This window comes from Podarcis pityusensis (assembly GCF_964106645.2).
Source record: "Podarcis pityusensis genome assembly, chromosome: 13".
In the NCBI taxonomy this organism is placed as follows: Eukaryota; Metazoa; Chordata; class Lepidosauria; order Squamata; family Lacertidae; genus Podarcis; species Podarcis pityusensis.
The window spans coordinates 30,073,038-30,093,519 of record NC_138038.1 but is presented as its reverse complement, the minus strand read 5'-3'; the positions used below and the strand labels follow the sequence as shown (position 1 = coordinate 30,093,519).

The 20,482-nt window shown below is 39.7% G+C and overlaps 3 protein-coding genes across 3 annotated transcripts; all 3 read right to left on the bottom strand.

The window, feature by feature from the left end:
* Positions 1-1,392: 1,392 nt before the first annotated feature.
* On the bottom strand, positions 1,393-3,769 carry LOC308461501 (olfactory receptor 10A4-like). Its single transcript, XM_080978496.1, has one exon. The coding sequence runs from the start codon at positions 2,843-2,845 to the stop codon at positions 1,889-1,891; it is 957 nt and encodes a 318-aa protein (XP_080834622.1). The 5' UTR covers positions 2,846-3,769; the 3' UTR covers positions 1,393-1,888.
* A 7,411-nt stretch (positions 3,770-11,180) lies between these two features.
* Positions 11,181-13,091, bottom strand: LOC308460805 (olfactory receptor 10AG1-like; the record flags this gene model as incomplete). Its single annotated transcript, XM_080977340.1, has 2 exons — positions 11,181-12,149; positions 13,002-13,091. 2 exons carry the CDS (start codon positions 13,089-13,091, stop codon positions 11,181-11,183), a joined length of 1,059 nt encoding a protein of 352 aa, XP_080833466.1.
* A 5,681-nt stretch (positions 13,092-18,772) lies between these two features.
* On the bottom strand, positions 18,773-19,729 carry LOC308461504 (olfactory receptor 10A4-like; the record flags this gene model as incomplete). The annotated part of the gene is made up of 1 exon (XM_080978499.1): positions 18,773-19,729. The coding sequence occupies one exon, from the start codon at positions 19,727-19,729 to the stop codon at positions 18,773-18,775; it is 957 nt and encodes a 318-aa protein (XP_080834625.1).
* Between the last annotated feature and the right edge of the window lie 753 nt (positions 19,730-20,482).

Genomic DNA, 20,482 nt, shown 5'->3' with positions numbered 1-20,482 from the left:
TTTTTAATGTTACATATAAAGCTGCACTATTTCTATATTCTTAAAGGGAGCTAACTTGTAGCCTGTTGGCATAAATTGACAACCTGCAGGTTTTTACTTAAGAAAGTGATCCAACTGATTATCCAATTGATAATAATTGATAATAATTGATTATTCAATTGATAATAATGTTTGCAGATTGATCTTAATTAAAAATATTTTTTTAGTGACCTTGTTTTTGCTTTAGCTATAGATGGAGCAGTGCCCTCTAGATCTTGTTGGACTACAACTATCATCATAGTTTTCAGACCTAGCTGAATCATAGTTTTCAGACCTAAACGCATAAAGGATTGCAGGCTAAAGATGCAATTCTATATTCACTTTACATGGGAATAAGCCTCACTGAATGTAACGGGACTTTGTTCTGAGTTGCATTAATAGGATTGAAGTCCATCTAACAAGAACATTGTCTACTGATCCTTTTCTGGTGTCAAAAAGAAAGAAACAAGCACTTACGTTTGGAGGACTGCTGATCATTGTAGGTAAAGGATATGGTCAGCCTATCCTATTTAATGCAGCTATGAAATAGCTAGGGATGTCCAATTCCAGAAGCTGTGTGTGTGTGTGTGTGTGAGAGAGAGAGAGAGAGAGAGAGAGAGAGAGAGAGAGAATGATTCTCATCTTAAAGGATTTTAAAGTGTGCAGACATGATACCCCATTGGCATCATTATTTGAAGCAAATCATTGTCCCCAGAGAAGTTGAAACTGCTGCTTTGGGTATAAAAACTGGGTTTCTCCTATGGGGCCAAAATGATTAATTATAAAGCGATATTGCACTTCCATTATCTAAGATTCTGCACATCCATGAGTTAGTAAACAGAACAATGTATTTCTTTTATTTATCATTAAATTTATATTCCCCCTTTCCCACAATGGAACTCATGGCAGCAAACAACAAGCCAAAAAATAATAAGTTGGTGTATGTGTGTGTGTACACACACACACACACACTCTACATCACAGAGAAAGACAATGCAGCTTTCCAAAGCAAAGTCGTAACATGCAGGTATAGATAACTGTGAGCAAGTATCATAAATTGTAGTCGAGTTCTCACAAAGAGAATATTAAGAAGTAAACCTTTAGCTGGACTGTATCACTTCTACCTTCTGGTGGTGCTAGAGATGACAGATTGCAGGTTCTTCTTCTTCTTCTTCTTCTTCTTCTTCTTCTTCTTCTAAAACAAACAAACAAACAAACAAACCTTCCACAATGAATATGTCTGAGAAAAGGTTAGGTGTGTACACTCCTAGCAAAAATGCCCCCCCCCCTTTGTTCAAGGAATATTTGTAAGGATCATCAAACCTTATACCAATCTGAAAAGGTGCCATTCAGAAATAGCTCATGACAATACTGTCTGTCAGAACTAGGTCTATGAGTAAATATATCTTAAATATTTATTAACCAAAGTTTTCAAACATTTTATTATCAATTAAAGTACAACCATCCAAGTCCTTTGCTTTTTTTCAACACCTTATTTGCCAACTGAACTAAATTTCTCCTATACCTCCAGTAGTGGATTTATATACATGAAACTTTTTTCATGCAAAAATAAAAAGTAAAAACCCCTTCGCAATACACAATGAGCATGTCAGAGAGTTGGCTTGAGCCAACCTTCATGTAATATTGTGCCATTCAGAAACAGTTTAATACTCCTCTACAATTGTTCAGACACACAGACTATGAGTGTATATAGGCTTAATATCTATTAACAAGAGTTTTCAAATATTTTATTTTCATGTTACAACTTTCAAACTTTTTTTCAAATTTTTAAAATAAGAATGGCATTCTGTGACAAATGATTAAACTGTTAGGGCTTAAAACAACTCTCCCTACCCAGTTACTCAAATGTTCAATTAGTTGAGTCTTGGGCAGAGAAGATTCTTGTAACTGTCTTCTTAAATGCTCCTTTTACTTCTTTATTTCTTAGGGTATATATTATGGGGTTTAAAGCAGGTGTCACAACAGTGTACATAAGAGAAATCATCTTGTCACTCTCCGGAGTGTAGCTGGACTTGGGCCTTAAGTAGGCAAAAAGGGCTGTCCCATAGAATAATGTCACTACTGTGATGTGTGAGGAGCAAGTGGAAAACGCTTTCCTCCTTCCCTCTGCAGAAGGAAGTCTGAGAATGGTTGAAATTATACGGATATAGGAGAGGATGATCAGCAGGAATGGACTCATGATGAAAAGGACAGACACTGTCATGACAACAATTTCATTTTTAGTGGTGTCTGTGCATGCCATTTTCACCAGTGGTGGGATATCGCAGAAAAAGTGCTGAATGCGTTTAGAACCACAAAATGGTAAGCTGAAGATCCATGTTGTTTGAGCAACTTCCACTGAAATGCCAATAATCCATGATGCGGCTGCCAGCTGTGTACATACTTGGTGGTTCATGATGACTGTGTAATGCAAAGGATGAGATATAGCAACATAGCGATCATATGCCATGGCTGCCAGAAGGCAGCATTCTGTCAGCCCCAAGATGGTGAAGACATACATCTGGGCTGCACATCCAGCTTTAGAAATGCTTTTATGCTCTGTTAACAAATGTATCAGCACCTGGGGCACCACACTTGTGGTGTAACACATTTCTAAGAATGATAGGTTCACCAGGAAGAAATACATTGGCGTCTGAAGAGAAGGGTTGAGTTTTACAAGCAGAATTATGAGCAGGTTCCCAACTAAGGTGATCATGTATGTTGCCAGAAAAATGAAAAACAGCAAGATTTGGAGCTCAGCTAGGTCTGAAAACCCTACAAGGATGAATTCATTAGGGTTGGTCTGGTTCTCTCCTATATCTTCCATAAAAAGGATATCCTATATGGAACAGGAAAAGATTGATACTGGGCATTAATTAGATCAAATAAGGATACTATTTACTCACATACATTGTTTTATTACGGTCCAAAGACCCACAAAAAAAATTCAGAAGCAAAATGCAGGAGAGATACAAAGAAAAGATACCAAGACAGTCACTATGTTTTATCCAGAGCATGTTGATTTCTTTTTCTTATTACCTCTGAGAAATTTTTTGCCATGGTCAGGGTAATATCATTTGACTTAGCTTCGAGAAGACACTTGAGATGGAAGATTTCAGAAATGGGCAAGTGTGGAGGATTCCAAGGAGGAAATTGCAAACACTTTGCTCCTCTGTTATTGTTTTGCTTGCTGCAGCACTATGGTAAATTAATCTCTTTAATGGCTTAGCATTTCCTCTCAATCCAGACCTTATGTGAAAACACCAGATAATGTATTTGTTTGCCATCACTCAACTAGCCATTACTCAGAGATGAAGGCCTAACTCAGCCTTTTTCAGGAGCCCCAGCTAGTGAGGACCGAGGGACCTTGGGTCTCCCCCCAAAAAAAATTAAGAAGGGGGCCAGGCCCCCTGAATATCCCACAGTGACATGCTCATGCCACATGTGCAAGCTGTGTGGCGTGTGACATGAGCACATTGCATGGAGCCAGCCCCCTCAGTCGAGAGGGCAAGCCTGTGTGCTTGGCCTTTCCCCTTGATACTTGCTTTAACAAGGTTTAATTTTTTTTCATTATCTGAAAAAAACCCTCATCCATTCTTTATGAGTTTCAAGGGGTAAAGGTAAAGGTAAATGGTGGCCATTCGTGAATTGTATAAAAAGACAAACTTATAGCTGGCAGGTTCCTGCAAAATATGACCGCATCTGGATATGATTGTGTTCCAGGACTTGTTATTGACTGCTTTGTTGCACATCCATGGAATCTTTTTAAAAAATATAATTATTAAGTTTCCATTTACCAAATTAAACATATCATACCAATTAGTCCAAATTGTATCAATACGCATCATAAAGTCCAAATGTTTTCCAAATTATATTTTTTTTATGGGGGATACCCATGCTTCGCGATCGGCCAGAGTCCAATCATCTAATATTTCTGCTGCTTTCATATTTACAATGATGTTTTCAGTCCCATCTTCTCAACTCTTGGTCGTTACTCATTTTTCTTTTCTGTCACCTCCGAGTTCTCTTCGCAAGTGGATTGAAAGAAACAGTCTTGTTTATATCTCTGTGTGGGCTTTATAATGCTCTCTCGTAGATCTCTCATAGAAATGCAATAGTCCAGGCATTCGTTCGAGCAGACACGCCATCTTGCCTCCGATGAAATATAGTCTAAATGTCCGCTCATTAACTTTCCAGACCTGCTGCATCGTAAATTAGTCCTCCAGAAGGGTAATAGCCTTTCAAATTTACGATCCCAAACTGATAACCGATCCACGGCTCTTCCTCCCTAAGACCATATATCCTGCAGCGAAGGTTTGCCTGTCCATATCAAGTCACATTTCTTGCTGCATCACAGAGAGAGCCTTTTTCTTTTCCAAATCTTTCACAGAATAAAACCTTTAATTCATATTATTTTTTCCCCACACAGTTCATTTTTAATCCCTCTTGCAAGTTAGTTGTTCAGACGCTTCTTTAAGGGGGGGGGGGTTGTTAAATTAATCACATGAAAAGTAAAGAGTCTCCCCCCCTTTCCGTACCATTCCACCTACCAACATGTCTGCAATTCTCTGATGTTATCTCTGTTCCTTCTGTCCCAATGTTCTCCTGACCTCTCTTGAAGCATGTGCGTTTGCTTCTCCAGTTTTTTCTACTTTTTAAGCAACGCAACCAGATTCGCTCCTGAAAGTAGCTTCAGGGAGCTCCGAGCCTGTTCGAGGGCTTTCCGCCCAGTGCCTCTCACCCCCTCCTTCATCCGAACTCGGGGGTGATTTATGACAACCGTGGGCGAGGGCAGCATCTTCCCCTTCCCTGGGAAGATGAGGGAGACTGATTTTACTCCCCATAATCAGCCTCTAATTACCTCGTGCAAGCTGGATAGATGGTATTGTCAGCCATCTTCCAAGGCGCCCCTAGGGCCCCCCCCCCACATCCATGGAATCTTGATCTTATTATTCATATCATTATTTTTCTCTCTTTGATAAAACAAACATTTCATTACTTAGCAACGTTTTCTTTCTTGAGTTGTGGATCATATGATGTAAAATGGGAAAACCATTGTTTGCTTTTGTATCTCCCAAGCATCTGTAGTTTTACATGAAATAATATAAAATATTATTATTATTATTATTATTATTATTATTATTATTATTATTGAAGCAACTGTACTGCAAACTGAGAGCCAAACTCCAAATGTTGCACAAGATCACTAACCCTAATCCTAAATTAATCTTCCTATGTTTCACACCACCACCACCCAAAAAGCAGTGATGGAGAGGAGTGTCGCCTTAGACAGGAGTTGTAATATTGGGGGATGAGGACTGAGCCATTCCACTCACACAATTTCCTCAGTTTAAAGCTATAAACCCCTAGCACAGTTATTACATGGGGCTCAGATTTGGACAGGCACTCACCTTGGATCAGTTTGTTGTCCATACCTCCCAATCAACTATAATTGTGCAACTTGAATTTTCCTGTATGTGATTGAATACCACCTCAAATAAAAACAATCCAGAAGAGCTGCTGATAAGCACACAAAAAATACTATAAATTATTTATGCTTAGCCAGAAATGTGCAATAGGAAGCACACAGATATGCACAAGTTGATTCTCTTAACTCTTTTCATTTTACTACAAATTAAGGAAGAGTGTCCAGATCTTCTTAACCCACAAATTAGACAGAACCGCTGTCATTGAGATGTAACAAACCTACCTTATTCTTACTTTGCGCAAGAAATAACCACTCTTTCTTCCTTTGAAGTAGCACACTGAGATGCTGCAAACAAATACATGTTAATTTATATCTTCCCATCCTTGATGTAACTAAATTCTTTAGAAAAGCTTTTGGGAATGTTCCACTAATTAATCATTGGGGTCTAGAGAAGTTGCAAAATATTTACACAGTAAATATGAATGATGAAAAAAGTGGGTGAAAAGAAGTTACCTCTAGGGATGTGAGAAATTACAAATGGCTTACATAAATCCCAACATTTTAAGGCATTTAAGACAGTTTATCCATACAATTAAAAATTCACCCATCTGGGGGAAAAAATGTGCAGGAAAATAGTCCGGGGGGGGGGGGGCTTTCAGCATCTGTAAACCATGTTGAATTGATTAGAATAAAATGAATGAAGTTGGTAAAACAACCAACAGTTTGAATGCCATACAGGTGCGCCCGGTTCCACCCAACATTGTGGGTGCCCACTGCATGTGTTTGATTTCATGTGCGCCTCACACATGATATCACATGGCAGAAGGAGGCCCGATGGGGTCCGTCGTGCCCACAGAAAGGCTCAACTGGGCCTGCTGTGGATGTGATGGGCTCTGTCAGGTCTTCCCGAAGTCTGTTGCTGCAGTAGGAGGGCCTGACAGAACCCATCGCAGCCGCAGCAGGCCCTGCCAGTCCTTTCTGAGGGTGTGATGGGCCCCATCAGGCCTCCTTCCGCTGTGTGGGCTGTGGAATAATGAGGGGACCCAGCACCTCCTTGAAAATTTTCATGGGGCCTTGGCTCCCATGGCCCCACATAGATGGCACTCCTGATACCATCCATTGTTTGCAGTGTGCTGTGCACATTTCTGAGTTTCACGGGACTCTTCATCCGTCTGAGCATTCAAGATCTAAGGAAAGTTGCACAAGATTTCCTTTAATTGTATGGAGAAACTAAGGAACTTCAGGTAGAGGTGTCAAAGTAGCACTAGAGAGTGCTGAGGAAAGGAACAATTCAAGACAGTACTGAGGCCAAAGCATAGCTTGCTTTTTGCCTTTATATCAGGGGTTGACAATCTTTTTAAACCAGACAGCACTTTTAATTTGGAGAAAGTGCCAAGTATAACATAGTTGCCATGGGGGGCGGGGGGAGTGTGATGTAACACAAAAATGGCTGCTGTGGGGAAATGGCATGGCACAAAATTGTAGAGAGTGCCAGTCCTTTTTTTTCTGGGGGGATGCAGGGTTATGCATACCCCTAAACATTTTGTGAATCTAAGTTTGACCTATGTATGAACAGCTGCTGACATGTAGCATTGTATGCAATAGACTCTCCAGTTCAAAATCAAGGATTAAGCCAGGTAGTGTGGTCCAACCAAGGTCCATGAATTAGCCTTATATGTGGAGAGAAACATGTGAATAGGCTCCCTCCATCACAGGCCTACAGTCTCCAGAAGGCTATCTGAAAGGGAAATTGGCCTTGGGCTGAAAAGTGTTGCCGACTCCTGCAATAAGCAAAAAGAAGTAACAATCCTTTTCGCCCCCTTCCAGATATAGTCTTGGTATTAATTAGAACAATCTGATATGTGCTTATATTTAAATAAATCAAAACATGAAATGGAAAAGAGCTGTGCAAGCTTACCAAGCTCTTTAATATTTTCTCATCTGTATTGCAGGCAAGACAACAAAATCATCCAAAGTAAAGCTGTAAAATCAGCAATAGAATACTGAAGGGATGCACAAGAAACAATAGCCTAGTAATCACAAAGAGAATATTAGGAAGAATCTAGACTGCACTACTTGTACTTGCAGGTGGTCTTTCAGATGACAGAGGTGGTGGTGTTGGTAGGGTTGGCAAATCTGATAATTTCAGTTCCTCAAATTTCAGTTTCTTATCCCCCCATACCTCAAACTTAAGTTCCCATCAGTATGCGTTTTTTAATTATTCATGAAAATTCATCAGCATTTTAATATGAGTATGCAACATTTTGTAAAACAATTTTCCGGTATACAATACATATTTAATATCCTTTATGGAGAGCATGTGTTGTGGTGGGGTCTGGCAGGACCCCCCCCCCTTTGTTGCTTGGTGGGATCATTTAGATGGCCATGACAGTGATTCGGCTATTCTGGGTTGTTGGGCAAATTTTGATGTTGCTAATTTGATGGACAGCCCAAAGGCTATACATTCCCTGCATGCAGCGTGAGCGTTCTCTTTCGCTGTATGCATCGGATCACCTACCCACCCTCCCTAATTTTAGGGCTTTTGTGTTTGACCTTGCTATGCCTGTCATGGGGTGTCTGCTTTTGGGGCAGGGGCCTGGTAGGAATTTTGTCCATTTGGCTGATTGGCTGGTACCATTTGGTTTTTGCCTACTGCATAGCAAATCGTCACCACTTGTAAGGTTGTGGTTAGGCACTGGTTAAAAATTGGTTGATGGAGGGGTAAGGATTGGCTGTGCCTGCCCCTCCAATGCTGGTGCTGCACAGGTATTCCGTTAAAGGAATCCAGGGGCTCACTATGCTTTTGTCCAAATCCCTCACAAGGGGCTTGGGCCGCGCAAGAGGCCCTGGGAACATTTGGGGAGATGTGAGGGTCTGGCACCCAGCTCCATTCGCTCCATAGAAATGTTTTCCCTTACTGACTTTTGCAGGGTTACGGATGTCAGTTCTGTCCCTAGGCGGGGACAGATAGTTGTAACCAATGCCTAAGCAACCACTCACATTTTGTATTTTAATAAAGTTGTGGCCACAATTATGCCAAAAACCTTAAATAAAAATTCTGTGTGAATTGTGAATTATTTAGAGGGGTGGCTTGGGGACCTCAACACGCAATTTCAGTTCCTCAAAGTTTCTCATCCCCCCAAAAAAACTTAAATTCCCATCAGTATGCATTTTTTAACTATTCATGAAAATTCACCAGCATTTTAATATGAGTATTTCCTATTATGCAACATTTTGTAAAACAATTTTCCGGTATACATTACATGTTTGTATGTTGTTTTCGCTAATATCTGTATTTTATGTAGATCTTTTATACACCTTACTGTGCTTCAACAAGTCATCATGAAATTGAGGAACAAACTTCAAGGATGGCTATGTTACAGTTTTTGTATTGTTCCAGAAAGTAATTCAGTCAGTTTGTGATTATCTGGTACATGGATAAAATTTCTCTTTCATCCCTAGTGGTGGGTTTATATAGGTGATAAAAACAATTAACAATAGACAATGAGGTGTTCTCCCAGCTATCTGTCTTTCTAAACCAGGAATATTATATGAAACATTCAGCCTTCATGTAAACTTGTGCCATCCAGAAACAGTTTACCGCTCCTCTTTAGATGATCAGACACATGCCTATGATTAAATGTATAATTAATATTTATTAAAATGAGTTTTCAAATATCTTAATTTCAATGAAATTACAAATAGAAAACTTTTTTTCTTTTAGCTTCATAAAATCAGAAAGGCTTTTTGTGATAAATTTGTTATGAGTTAGTGCTTAATAGTATAGTTAGTCCCTTAATCAACAGTCATGATTTCATACCTATCAACATTTTTTTCTGATGAGAATAGGGGCATCCTATTTTACTGTGATTTCTTTGTACTCTGTTGCCAAATGTTCAGTTGATTGGATCATGTGCAGAGAAGAGTTTTATATCTGATTCTCAAATGCTCCCTTCCCTGCTTTTTTCTTAGGGTATATATTATGGGGTTTAAAGAAGGAGTCACTACAGTTTTCATAAAATAAATAATTTTGTCACTCTCTGGAGTGCAGCTGGATTGGGGCCTAATGTAGACAAAAAAGGCTGTCCCATAGAATAATTTCACTATCATGAAGTATGAGGAGCAGAATAAAATTTAAGGGTAGCCCAAATCATATGGATTTAGGAGACAATGATCAGCAAGAATGAACAGCAATTTCATATTTGGAGGTGTCTATGCATAACATTTTCACTAGTGGTGGGATATCACAGAATAAGTGTTACACAGAATTAGTTCATGGCATTGGGCAGGTCAACAGTAGTACCTCTGAGTTGTGTGAAAACCATTATGAAGGAATATTTACAGCCAGAGAAGGCAGTCTCTGAGCTGGGAGTTAGATTGCAAGATAGTGGTTATTGTCTTTTAAGAGTATACAGAAATGTGAGAACTGGAAAGCTGAATTTTAGTATAGGAGTAATGGAGTTGTGAGGGAATGCTCCACTTAAACCTCAGTTCAGTAGGACAAGGATGTATCTTCTAGTGAGAGAAGAATAATCCCAAACCAATTAGAAGTATCTAAAGATGCATCTGAAGTAGTGTGCATGCACATGAAAGCTCATACCAATAACAAACTTTGTTGATCTCTAAGGTGCTACTGGAAGGAATTGCTTTATTTTGTTACAGTTAGAAGTGGAATGAGTGCTGATTCCCTCGTCTGATATACTAAATCTACTAGGTAAAAGGTAAAAGACCCCTGGATGGTTAAGTTCAGTCAATGGTGAGGGGGGGGGCGCTCATCTCGCTTTTCAGGCTGATGGAGTTGTCGTCTGTCCACAGACAGCTTTCCAGGTCATTTGGCCAGCATGACTAAAGTGCTTCTGGCTCAATGGGACACTGTGACGAGTGCAAGAGTGGATGGAAGCACCATTTACCTTCCTGCTGCTGCGGTACCTATTTATCTACTTGCAGTGGTACACTCTCGCACTGCTAGGTTAGCAGAAGCTGGGACAGAGCAATGGGAGCTCACCGTGTTGTGTGGATTCAAACTGCAGATCTTCTCATTGACAAGCCCAAGAGGCTCAGTGGTTTAGACCACAGTTCCACCCACATGCCTAACCACTAAGTCTACTAGAGATCTCTAAAGGTTGGGAATATGAAGGATAATTGGCAGATTAGAACTCACCTGACAGAAAGTACCAACCTGTTTCAGAATCCCAAGTTATTGAAAGCTAAACTGTACCATGCCTGTGATTAGTTTAAGTAACTGAAGAAAATCAAAGCTGTACACCTACCAACTTATTGAAAAGTCTTTGACATCTGATGAGTTCAGTGTGTATATAGTTTGCTGTTTCTTTGAAGATTTCCAAATCCCATGGTATTTCTGTTTACCATTCTTGTTGTGAATGAAATCCTTTTTCTGTTTAAATTTCATACAGTAAGTCTCCAAGTATTAGGGTTTTTTAAAGGGGAAAAAGACACTACAAGTCAAAGTCTACTAATCATGCTGTACAGGTTCCTGCACAGCAAACAGTATTAAGAAAACTAATAATCAAAGCAGGTATAGATTTATGCTTAACCCAAAGAATCACTCCAAAATTATCACAGAGGTACAGGCAATTTAGGTTGGAATCAGGCTTATTTCTGTAATAACTGTTATAAATTAGGCCTTAACAATATACTTAAAGCCCCTTAATCTCTAATGATATGTCCTATGTTTGTTGATTTTTCTTCTTGCCATACTCCATGGTTCAGATTTTCAACTTGTTGGGTTCTGTACAGAGAGCAACCGTGAAACTGTCTTCTTAAATGCTCCCTTCACTTCTTTATTTCTTAGGGTATATATTATGGGGTTCAAAAATGGACTGACAACTGTGTACATCAGAGAAATCATTTGGTCACTTCGTGGAGTGTTGCTGGACTTGGGTATTAAGTAGGTGAAGATGGCTGTCCCAAAAAATAGTGTCACCACCATGAGGTGTGAGGAGCAAGTGGAGAAGGCTTTTCTCCTTCCCTTAGCAGAAGGAAGTTTGAGGATGGTTGAAATTATACAGACGTAGGAGATGATGATCAGCAGGAAAGGACTCATGATGAAAATCATAGACACTGCCATGACAACAATCTCATTTTTAGTGGTGTCTGTGCATGCCATTTTCACCACTGGTAGGATATCGCAGAAGAAGTGCTGGATGTGTTTAGAACCACAGAAGGGTAAACTGAAGTTCCATGCTGTTTGAGCAATTTCTACTGAGATGCAAGAAATCCATGATGCAGCTGCAAGCTGTACACATACCCGGGTGTTCATGATTATTGTGTAGTGCAATGGGTGGCATATGGCAACATAGCGGTCATAGGCCATAGCTGCCAAGAGGCAACATTCTGTCAGCCCCAGCATGGCGAAGGCAAACATCTGGGCTGCACATCTTGCAAGGGATATCCTTTTATGCTCTGTTAACAGATGTACCAGCATCTGGGGCACAACACTAGTGGTGTAACACATTTCTAAGAATGATAGGTTTACCAAAAAGAAGTACATGGGAGTCTGAAGAGAAGGGTTGAGTTTTATGAGCAGAATAATGAGCATGTTTCCTAGCAAGGTGATTATGTATGTCACCAGAAAAACAAAAAACAGCAAGATTTGCAGTTCAGCAAGATATGAAAACCCCTCCAGAATGAACTCATTCAGATTGGTTTGGTTCTCACCTAGTTTTTCCATAGAATGCTTATCCTGTATGGAAAAGGAAAAGACATATACAGATCATTAATCAAATTAGGTAATTATAGTAGAGCTATCTGGAGCATCCAAAAGGCCCATCTAGTGCATAATCCTATTCTCACCATGGCAAAACAGAAGCCTACAGGAAACCCTCAAACAGGACAAATGAGGATTACTGTCTGTGACAATGGAAGTAAGATAAAGCCATTATGACTAGCAGCCATTGAAAATTTCTTGAATGTGATTGGTCTGGAGGCAAGAATTATACCACATTTTTACAAATTCGTTCTCAGAGTTTGGAGTTCTTAATTAATGGGCTTTCCCCCCTGAAAGGTAGTGTGCTGAATGCAGATTTCATTGATTTGAAAGCTGCATTCGATTCAATCTCTCAAGTAAGACTGTGAGGTAAATTGAACTCTTCAAGTATAGATAAAAGATTATTGTTCTGGATTAAATGGTGATATAAAAACACTGTGTTGAAAGTGCATTGCTCTACAAATGGGCAGCTCACAGGATTCGTACCAGCCACAAAGGGAGTTAAGCAAAGGTTGTATCCTATCTCCCACATTGTTTAATTTATATATAAATGATATTGTCTGGAGTTTAACATCTCCAGAGTATCATGCCCCTAAAGTAGCCACAAATGTCATCTCTATATTCTTATATGCAAATGATGCAGTACTTCTATCTCAAACAAAAGTGGGCCTAAAAAGATTGGTGAGTGCATCCTCAGGATACTGCCAAAGAAAACAGCTGGCTGTGAATTATAAGAAAACTAAACTCATGGTGTTTCCAAGAAACTATAGGGCCCATTGATGGTAGATGGAAAATCAGTTGATCAAACAAGTTCAAGTCTTTAAATACCTTGGCCTTCTCTCCAGTCAACAGGGTCATGGAGAGCATATCAGAAATATGCAATGGAAAAAGTGTCTCAAATTGCCAAAATTCTGACATGTTTTCCCCATACACATGTGGCAATCACATACCATCAGTACTTGAAGTGTGTAAAGCTAAGCCCCTAGCATAGTTATTACATGGGGCTCAGATTTGGAGAGGCACTCACCTTGGATCACTTTGTTGTCAATACCTCCCAATCAACTATAATTGTGCAACTTGAATTTTCCTGTATGTGACTGAATATCACCTCAAATGAAAACAATCCAGAAGAGCTGCTAAGCACACACACAAAAAATACTGTAAATTATTTATGCTTATTCAGAAATGTGCAATAGGAAGCACACAGATATGCACAAGTCGATTCTCTTAACTCTTTTTATTTTACTATGAATTAAGGAAGAGTGTCCATAATTGTTCATGGTCAACAATCCACCAAAGCTTCTGATGACTTGTATGAATTCCTAAAAAGCATAAAAGAGTAAACTTCATCCAGTTGTACATGCATTTGGATTAAGATTATCACCAGTTGTGTTTTATCACTGTACAGAGCCACATTATATCTTAGCAAAGCACAACACTTTTAAAAAAGCCATCACATGTTCAATACCATCACATTGTTATTACTGATGCTGCCAGAACTCATTCATGTAGATTATTTTATAGTCACAAATTAATTTCTTTGCCCCCTTCCATCAAAGCTTTTAAGGCTGGGATGAAGAACTTGTAGTTTTGCAACTGTTAGTGGACTATTTTCCATGTCAGCCACGGACAATGGAACTCGGATTCCACTAAAACCTTGGGGCTACCCACATATCTCCCACCTGTTTTACACTGTTCTTCAGCATTAGCTGATCTGTTTGGTGAAGCAGTCTTCAAACTGCAACCTCCTATTAGCCATGAAATGGAAAGCACTCAGGTACAATGGGTTGTACTCAACACTGCTCTTCCACTCACAGAAGAGACTCTACTTGTGCATTGGAACTTAGATTCTGCTGAAGCACCCACACACCCTCAAAATCTGCTCTAGTAGGTTTAGCGACCTTATGGAGCACGCTGGGGAAAGGGGTGGTATGTGATCAGAAAATGAAACTGAAGTCCCATTGCTTCAATGCTATGAGCACTGTAACTTTTCTTCACTGTGATCTGTGGCTTTGTTGGTAGAGTAAGATAAAACACTGAAAAACACACGCTAGTTTGATTTGAATCGTTTATATTTCTTTATTTCATTTCTTTCATGTCTTGACTTTTCTTGGTTGTAAAATAAAAATGAAGATAGATAGATGATAGAGATCGATAGATAGATGATAGATAGATAGATAGATAGATAGATGATAGAATATCTCACAGTTGAGATTCTCCTAACAATATTTAGCTATAAATGTGTCTCTCTTCACTACACAGAGACACACATACCAGAATTAAAACACACAGTCAATCATAATCAAAAGTTCTTTGATTTAGATGTAACAATCATACCTTACTCCCAAAAAATCTTACTTTGCAAAAGAAGTAACTGCTGTTTTGTGCTTCAGAGCGGTGCACAATGATGCACCAAACAAAGATATTTTCATATATGTGATCTCATTTATGATGCAACTGAATTTTGAAGGAATACATTTGGGAATTTCCTGCTAACTAATCCATGGGGGTAAGAATAGGCAACAAAAAATAAATAAATGCATTTAATCCTTGGGTGACACACGAAATTACAATTACTTCCAGAAACCTCCCATTTTTAAAGTAATTGAAAATACAGCTTTTCAATGCAATCTAAATTTCACCCATCTAATTTCCTGTGGGTAAAAGGGGCTGGACTCAAAACCTCTTTCGGGTTTTTTCTACAACCAAGCAGTATATAAATTTTATGAAATAAATGAATGGATGGATAAAAAAGACTAGGTAGCCATGTTTGATTAGAATAACATGAATGGAGTGGGTCGTGCAGTGCATTGTATGCATACCAACAGCTGTATCAAGTACACTATACAAGGGTTTGAGTTATACACAGTCGTTCATCAGTCTAGATAATAATCTAAGGCAAATGAAGACCAACTTTGGAGGGAGTGGAAGTTGCAGTTCAACTTGGCTGTAGTTATTTGGGGTGGCCTCCCAGCTCCAGCCTGGCTGTGGGAGGAGCACTGGCTGCTGTAGCTCACCCACAGTTGTAGCCACAAAATGACACTTGCTGAAACAAAGACAGTTTTCACTGCCAAAATCTCATCAGTGAAGGAGGGTGTTGGGGGCTGCAGTGGCAGTAGGGCCTTGTGTGGCACCTAACTTGTGGGGGGGATACTCCCCACCGCCTTCCCCACAGGGGGGAATTTTAGTAAAATCTAAAACGTGGTCATACACAAACTTTGTGTGTGTCAGAATTGGGTCTGTGAGTAAATCAATACCTAAAATTTATTGAGAAAAGATGTCAACTGGATGACAGCAATAAACCAGAACAACCAATGTTACTGAGTGTGCATCAGACTTAGCTGTTTAATAATCATATAAGACACATGTAAAAAGCAGGTTCCTGTACAGCAAACAGTCTGCAAAAAGAAATAATCAAAGCACATGTAGATTTACAGTTAAAAGCAAGAATCCCTCCCAAATGATCACTGATATACAGACAGTCCAGGTTGCATTGGGTTGGGATCTGGTTGGCTTCCTGCAATAATGCAGCCACGAGCCGCATTTGAATGAAATATTTACATCCCCTTAATCAGTAGTTACATCTTTGGTGTTTACTTTTCTTCTATGCTCCATTCTTCAGATGTTCAGCTAGTTGGATTTTGTGGGGAGAAGACCCTTGCAATTGTTTTCTTATATGCTTTCTGCACTTCTTTATTTCTTAGGGCATATATTATGGAATTTAAAACCGGAGTGGCAACTGTGTACATAAGAGCACTCATTTGGTCACTCTGTGAAGTGTAGCTGGACTTGGGCATTAAGTAGGTGAAGAGGCCTGACCCAAAGAATAATGCCACCACCGTGAGGTGTGAGGAGCAAATGGAGAAGGCTTTCCGCCTTTGCTCAGCAGAAGGAAGCTTAAGGATGGTTGAAATTATACGGGTGTAGGAAAGGATAATCAGTAGGAATGGACTCATGACAAAAGAGATGATCACTGCCATGACAGCAATCTTATTTTTGTAGGTATCTGTGCATGTCATCTTCACAACTGGTAGGATATCACAAAAGAAGTGCTGGATATGTTGACAGCCACAGAAGGGTAAACTGAAGATCCATGGTGTTTGAGCAACTTGTACTAAGAAGCAAATAGTCCATGCTGTGGCTGCCAACTTTGTATAGACTTGGTGATTCATGATTGTTGTGTAGTGCAATGGGTGGCATATGTAAACATAGTGCTCATACGCCATGGCTGCCAGGAGGCAGCATTCTGTCAGCCCCAGGATGTTGAAGGCATACATCTGGGCTGCACATCTAGCTTTGGAAATGTTTTATGCTTTTTTAACATATGTGCCAACATCTGGGGCCCCATAATAGTGGTGTAACCAATTTCTAAGAAAGAAAGGTTTTCCAGAAAGAAGTACATGAGTGTTTGAAGGTAATGGTTGAGTTTCACAATCAGAATTATGAGCATGTTCCCAACTCTGTTGCCAAATGTTCAGTTGGTTGGATCATGTGCGGAGAAATTTTTTATAACTGATTCTCAAATGCTCTATTCACTTTTTCTTTTTCTTAGGGTATATGTTATGGGATTTAACAAAGGAATCACTACAGTGTTCATAAAATAAATAATATTGTCACTCACCAGAGTGTAGCTGGACAGGGGCATAATGTAGGCAAAAAAGGCTGTCCCATAGAATAATTTCACTACCATGAAGTGTGAGGATCAGAATGAAATTTAAGGGTAGCCCAGATCATATGGATGTAGGACACAGTGATCAGCAAGAATGGACAGCAACTTCATATTTGGAGGTCTCTATTCATACCATTTTTACTAGTGGAGGGATATCATAGAATAAGTGCTGCCCAAAATTAGTTCCTGGCATTGGGTTGGTCGACAGTAGTACCTCTTGAGTTGTGTGAAAACCACTCTGAAGGAATAATATACCTGAACGAGCGTCTCCACCCCCATCGTTCTGCCCAGACGCTGAGGTCCAGCACCGAGGGCCTTCTGGCGGTTTCCTCATTGCGAGAAGCAAAGCTACAGGGAACCAGGCAGAGGGCCTCCTCGGTAGTGGCGCCCGCCCTGTGGAACGCCCTCCCATCAGATGTCAAAGCGATAAATAACTACCTGACATTTAGAAGACATCTTAAGGCAGCCCTGTTCAGGAAAGTTTTTAATCTGTGATATTTTACTGTATTTTTGGTTTCTATGGAAGCCACCCAGAGTGGCTGGGGAAACCCAGCCAGATGGGCGGGGTACAAATAATAAATTATTATTATTATTATTATTATTATTATTATTATTATTATTATTTACAGCCTACTGCCTACAGAGAATATATTTACTGCCTACAGAGAAGGCAGTCTCTGAGCTGGGAGTTAGATTGAAAGATAGAGGTTATTGTCTTTGAAGAGTATACAGAAATGTGAGAACTGTAAAGCTGAATTTTAGTATAGGAGTAGTGGAGTTGTGAGAGAATGATCTACTTAAACCTCATTTCAGTAGGAAGATGTATCTTCTAGTGAGAGAAGAATAATCCCAAACTAGTTAGAACATTAATGAGTGCTGATTCCCTGGTTTTTTATACTAATTCTACTAGGTAAAAGGTAAAGGACCCCTGATGGTTAAGTCCAGTCAAATGTGACTATGGGGCGCACACTCAGCTCGCTTTTCATGCCAATGGCATCATCGTTTATCCACAGACATGTTTCTGGGTCATGTGGCCAGCATGACTTAACTGCTTCTGCTGCAACGGGACACTGTCACGAGTGCCAGAGCACATGGAAACACCATTTACCTTCCTGCTGCAGCAGTACAAATTTATCTACTTGCAGTGGTATGCTCTTGCACTGCTAGGTTAGCAGAAACAGGGACAGAGCAACCCTGTTATGCAGGTTCAAACTGCAGACCTTACGATTTACAAGCCAAAGAGGCTCAGTGGTTTAGACCACAGTTCCACCCACGTGCCTAGCTGCTAAGTCTCCTAGAGATTTCTCAAGGTTGGGAATATGAAGGATAATTGGCAAATTAGAACTCACCTGACAGAAAGTACCAACCTGTTTCAGAATCCCCAGTTATTGAAAGCTAAACTGTACCATGCCTGTGATTAGTTTAAGTACCTGAAGAAAATCAAAGCTGTACACTAAAGAACTTATTGAAAACCTGAGACATCTGATGAGTTCAGTGTGTGTATAGTTTGCTGTTTCTTTGAAGATTTCCAACTCCTGTATTATTTCTGTTTATTATTCTTGTTGTGAATTAAATCCTTTTTCTGCTTAAATTCCATACAGCAAGTCTCCGAGTTTGAGTTTTTTTTAAAGAGGAAAAATACATTAAAAGTAGAAGTAAACTAATCACGCTGTAGAGGTTCCTGTACAGCAAACAGTATAAGAAATCTAATAATCAAAGAAGTTACAGATTTATGGTTAAACCAAAGAATCACTCCAAAATTATTGCTGAGGTACAGGCAATATAGATTGCTAGGTTGGAATCAGGTTCATTTCTGCAATAACTCTGTTACGAGTTAGACCTTAACAATATACTTACAGATCTTTAATCACCAATGATATGTTCTGTGCTTATTGATTTTTCTTGTTGCCATACTCCGTGGTTCATATTTTCAATTTGTTGGGTTCTGTACAGAGAACAACCGTGAAACTGTCTTCTTAAATGCTCCCTTCACTTCTTTATTTCTTAGGGTATATATTATGGGGTTCAAAAATGGACTGACAACTGTGTACATAAGAGAAATCATTTGGTCACTCCGCGGAGTGTAGCTGGACTTGGGTATTAAGTAGGTGAAGAGGGCTGTCCCAAAAAATAGTGTCACCACCATGAGGTGTGAGGAGCAAGTGGAGAAGGCTTTTCTCCTTCCCTTGGCAGAAGGAAGTTTGAGGATGGTTGAAATTATACGGATGTAGGAGAGGATGATCAGTAGGAAAGGACTCATGATGAAAATAGTAGACACTGCCATGACAAGAATCTCATTTTTGGAGGTGTCTGTGCATGCCATTTTCACCACTGGTAGGATATCGCAGAAGAAGTGCTGGATGTGTTTAGAACCACAGAAGGGTAAACTGAATATCCATGTTGTTTGAGCAATTTCTACTGAGATGCAAGTAATCCATGATGCAGCTGCAAGCTGTGCACATACCTGGCGGTTCATGATTACTGTGTAGTGCAATGGATGGCATATGGCAACATAGCGGTCATAGGCCATAGCTGCCAAGAGGCAACATTCTGTCAGCCCCAGAATGGTGAAGGCATACATCTGGGCTGCACATCTTGCTAGGGAGATCCTTTTATGCTCTGTTAACAAATGTACCAGCATCTGGGGCACAACACTAGTGGTGTAACACATTTCTAAGAATGATAGGTTTACCAAAAAGAAGTACATGGGAGTCTGAAGTGAAGGGTTGAGTTTTATGAGCAGAATAATGAGCGTGTTTCCCAGCAAGGTGATTATGTATGTCACCAGAAAAACAAAAAACAGCAAGATTTGCAGTTCAGCAAGATATGAAAACCCCTCCAGAATGAACTCATTCAGATTGGTCTCGTTCTCACCTAGTTGTTCCATAGAATGGATATCCTGTGTGGAAAAGGAAATGACAAATACAGATAATTAATTAAATGTGGTAATCATAGTAGAGGCACCTGGAGCATCCAAAAGACCCATCTAGTGGATGATCCTAATCTCACCGTGGCAAAACAGAAGCCTACATGAAGCCCTCAAACAGGACAATAATGCAATAGCTCTCTCCCCAATGAGGATTGCTTTCTGTGACTATGAAAGTAAGATGGCTAGCAGTTATTAGGATAATCTTACTGGAGGCAAAAAAGTTCCCAAATTTTCCCACATTCCTTCTCAGAGTTTGGAGTTCTAAATTACCTGGCTTTCTCGCTGGAAATAAAACCAATACATTCAAGAATCCTCCCATGGTTCCTTTCATATTTCTCAATCTTTCAATGAGCACAGTGTAGACACAATTTAGTTGCATTTTCAGCTTCCTCATATATCCCTGCTCTCTCCAAGTGCATCCACATTGCTAGTGTACAGGTGTACATGTTGAGAAAAAAGGATGCAGTAAAGAAGCTGTGTTATGTTCCCCCCCCCTTGACCAAAAACAGTGGTCAATGATGCAGCTCTTTAAATATTAACAAATCTATTGTTACATAATAGTTCATGGTCAACAATCCACCAATGCTACTGATGACTTATACGAATTCCTAAAAAAGCATAAAAGAGTAAACTTGATCCAGTTGTACATGCATTTGGATTAAGGTTATCACCAGTTGTGTTTTATCACTGTACAGAGCCACATTATATCTT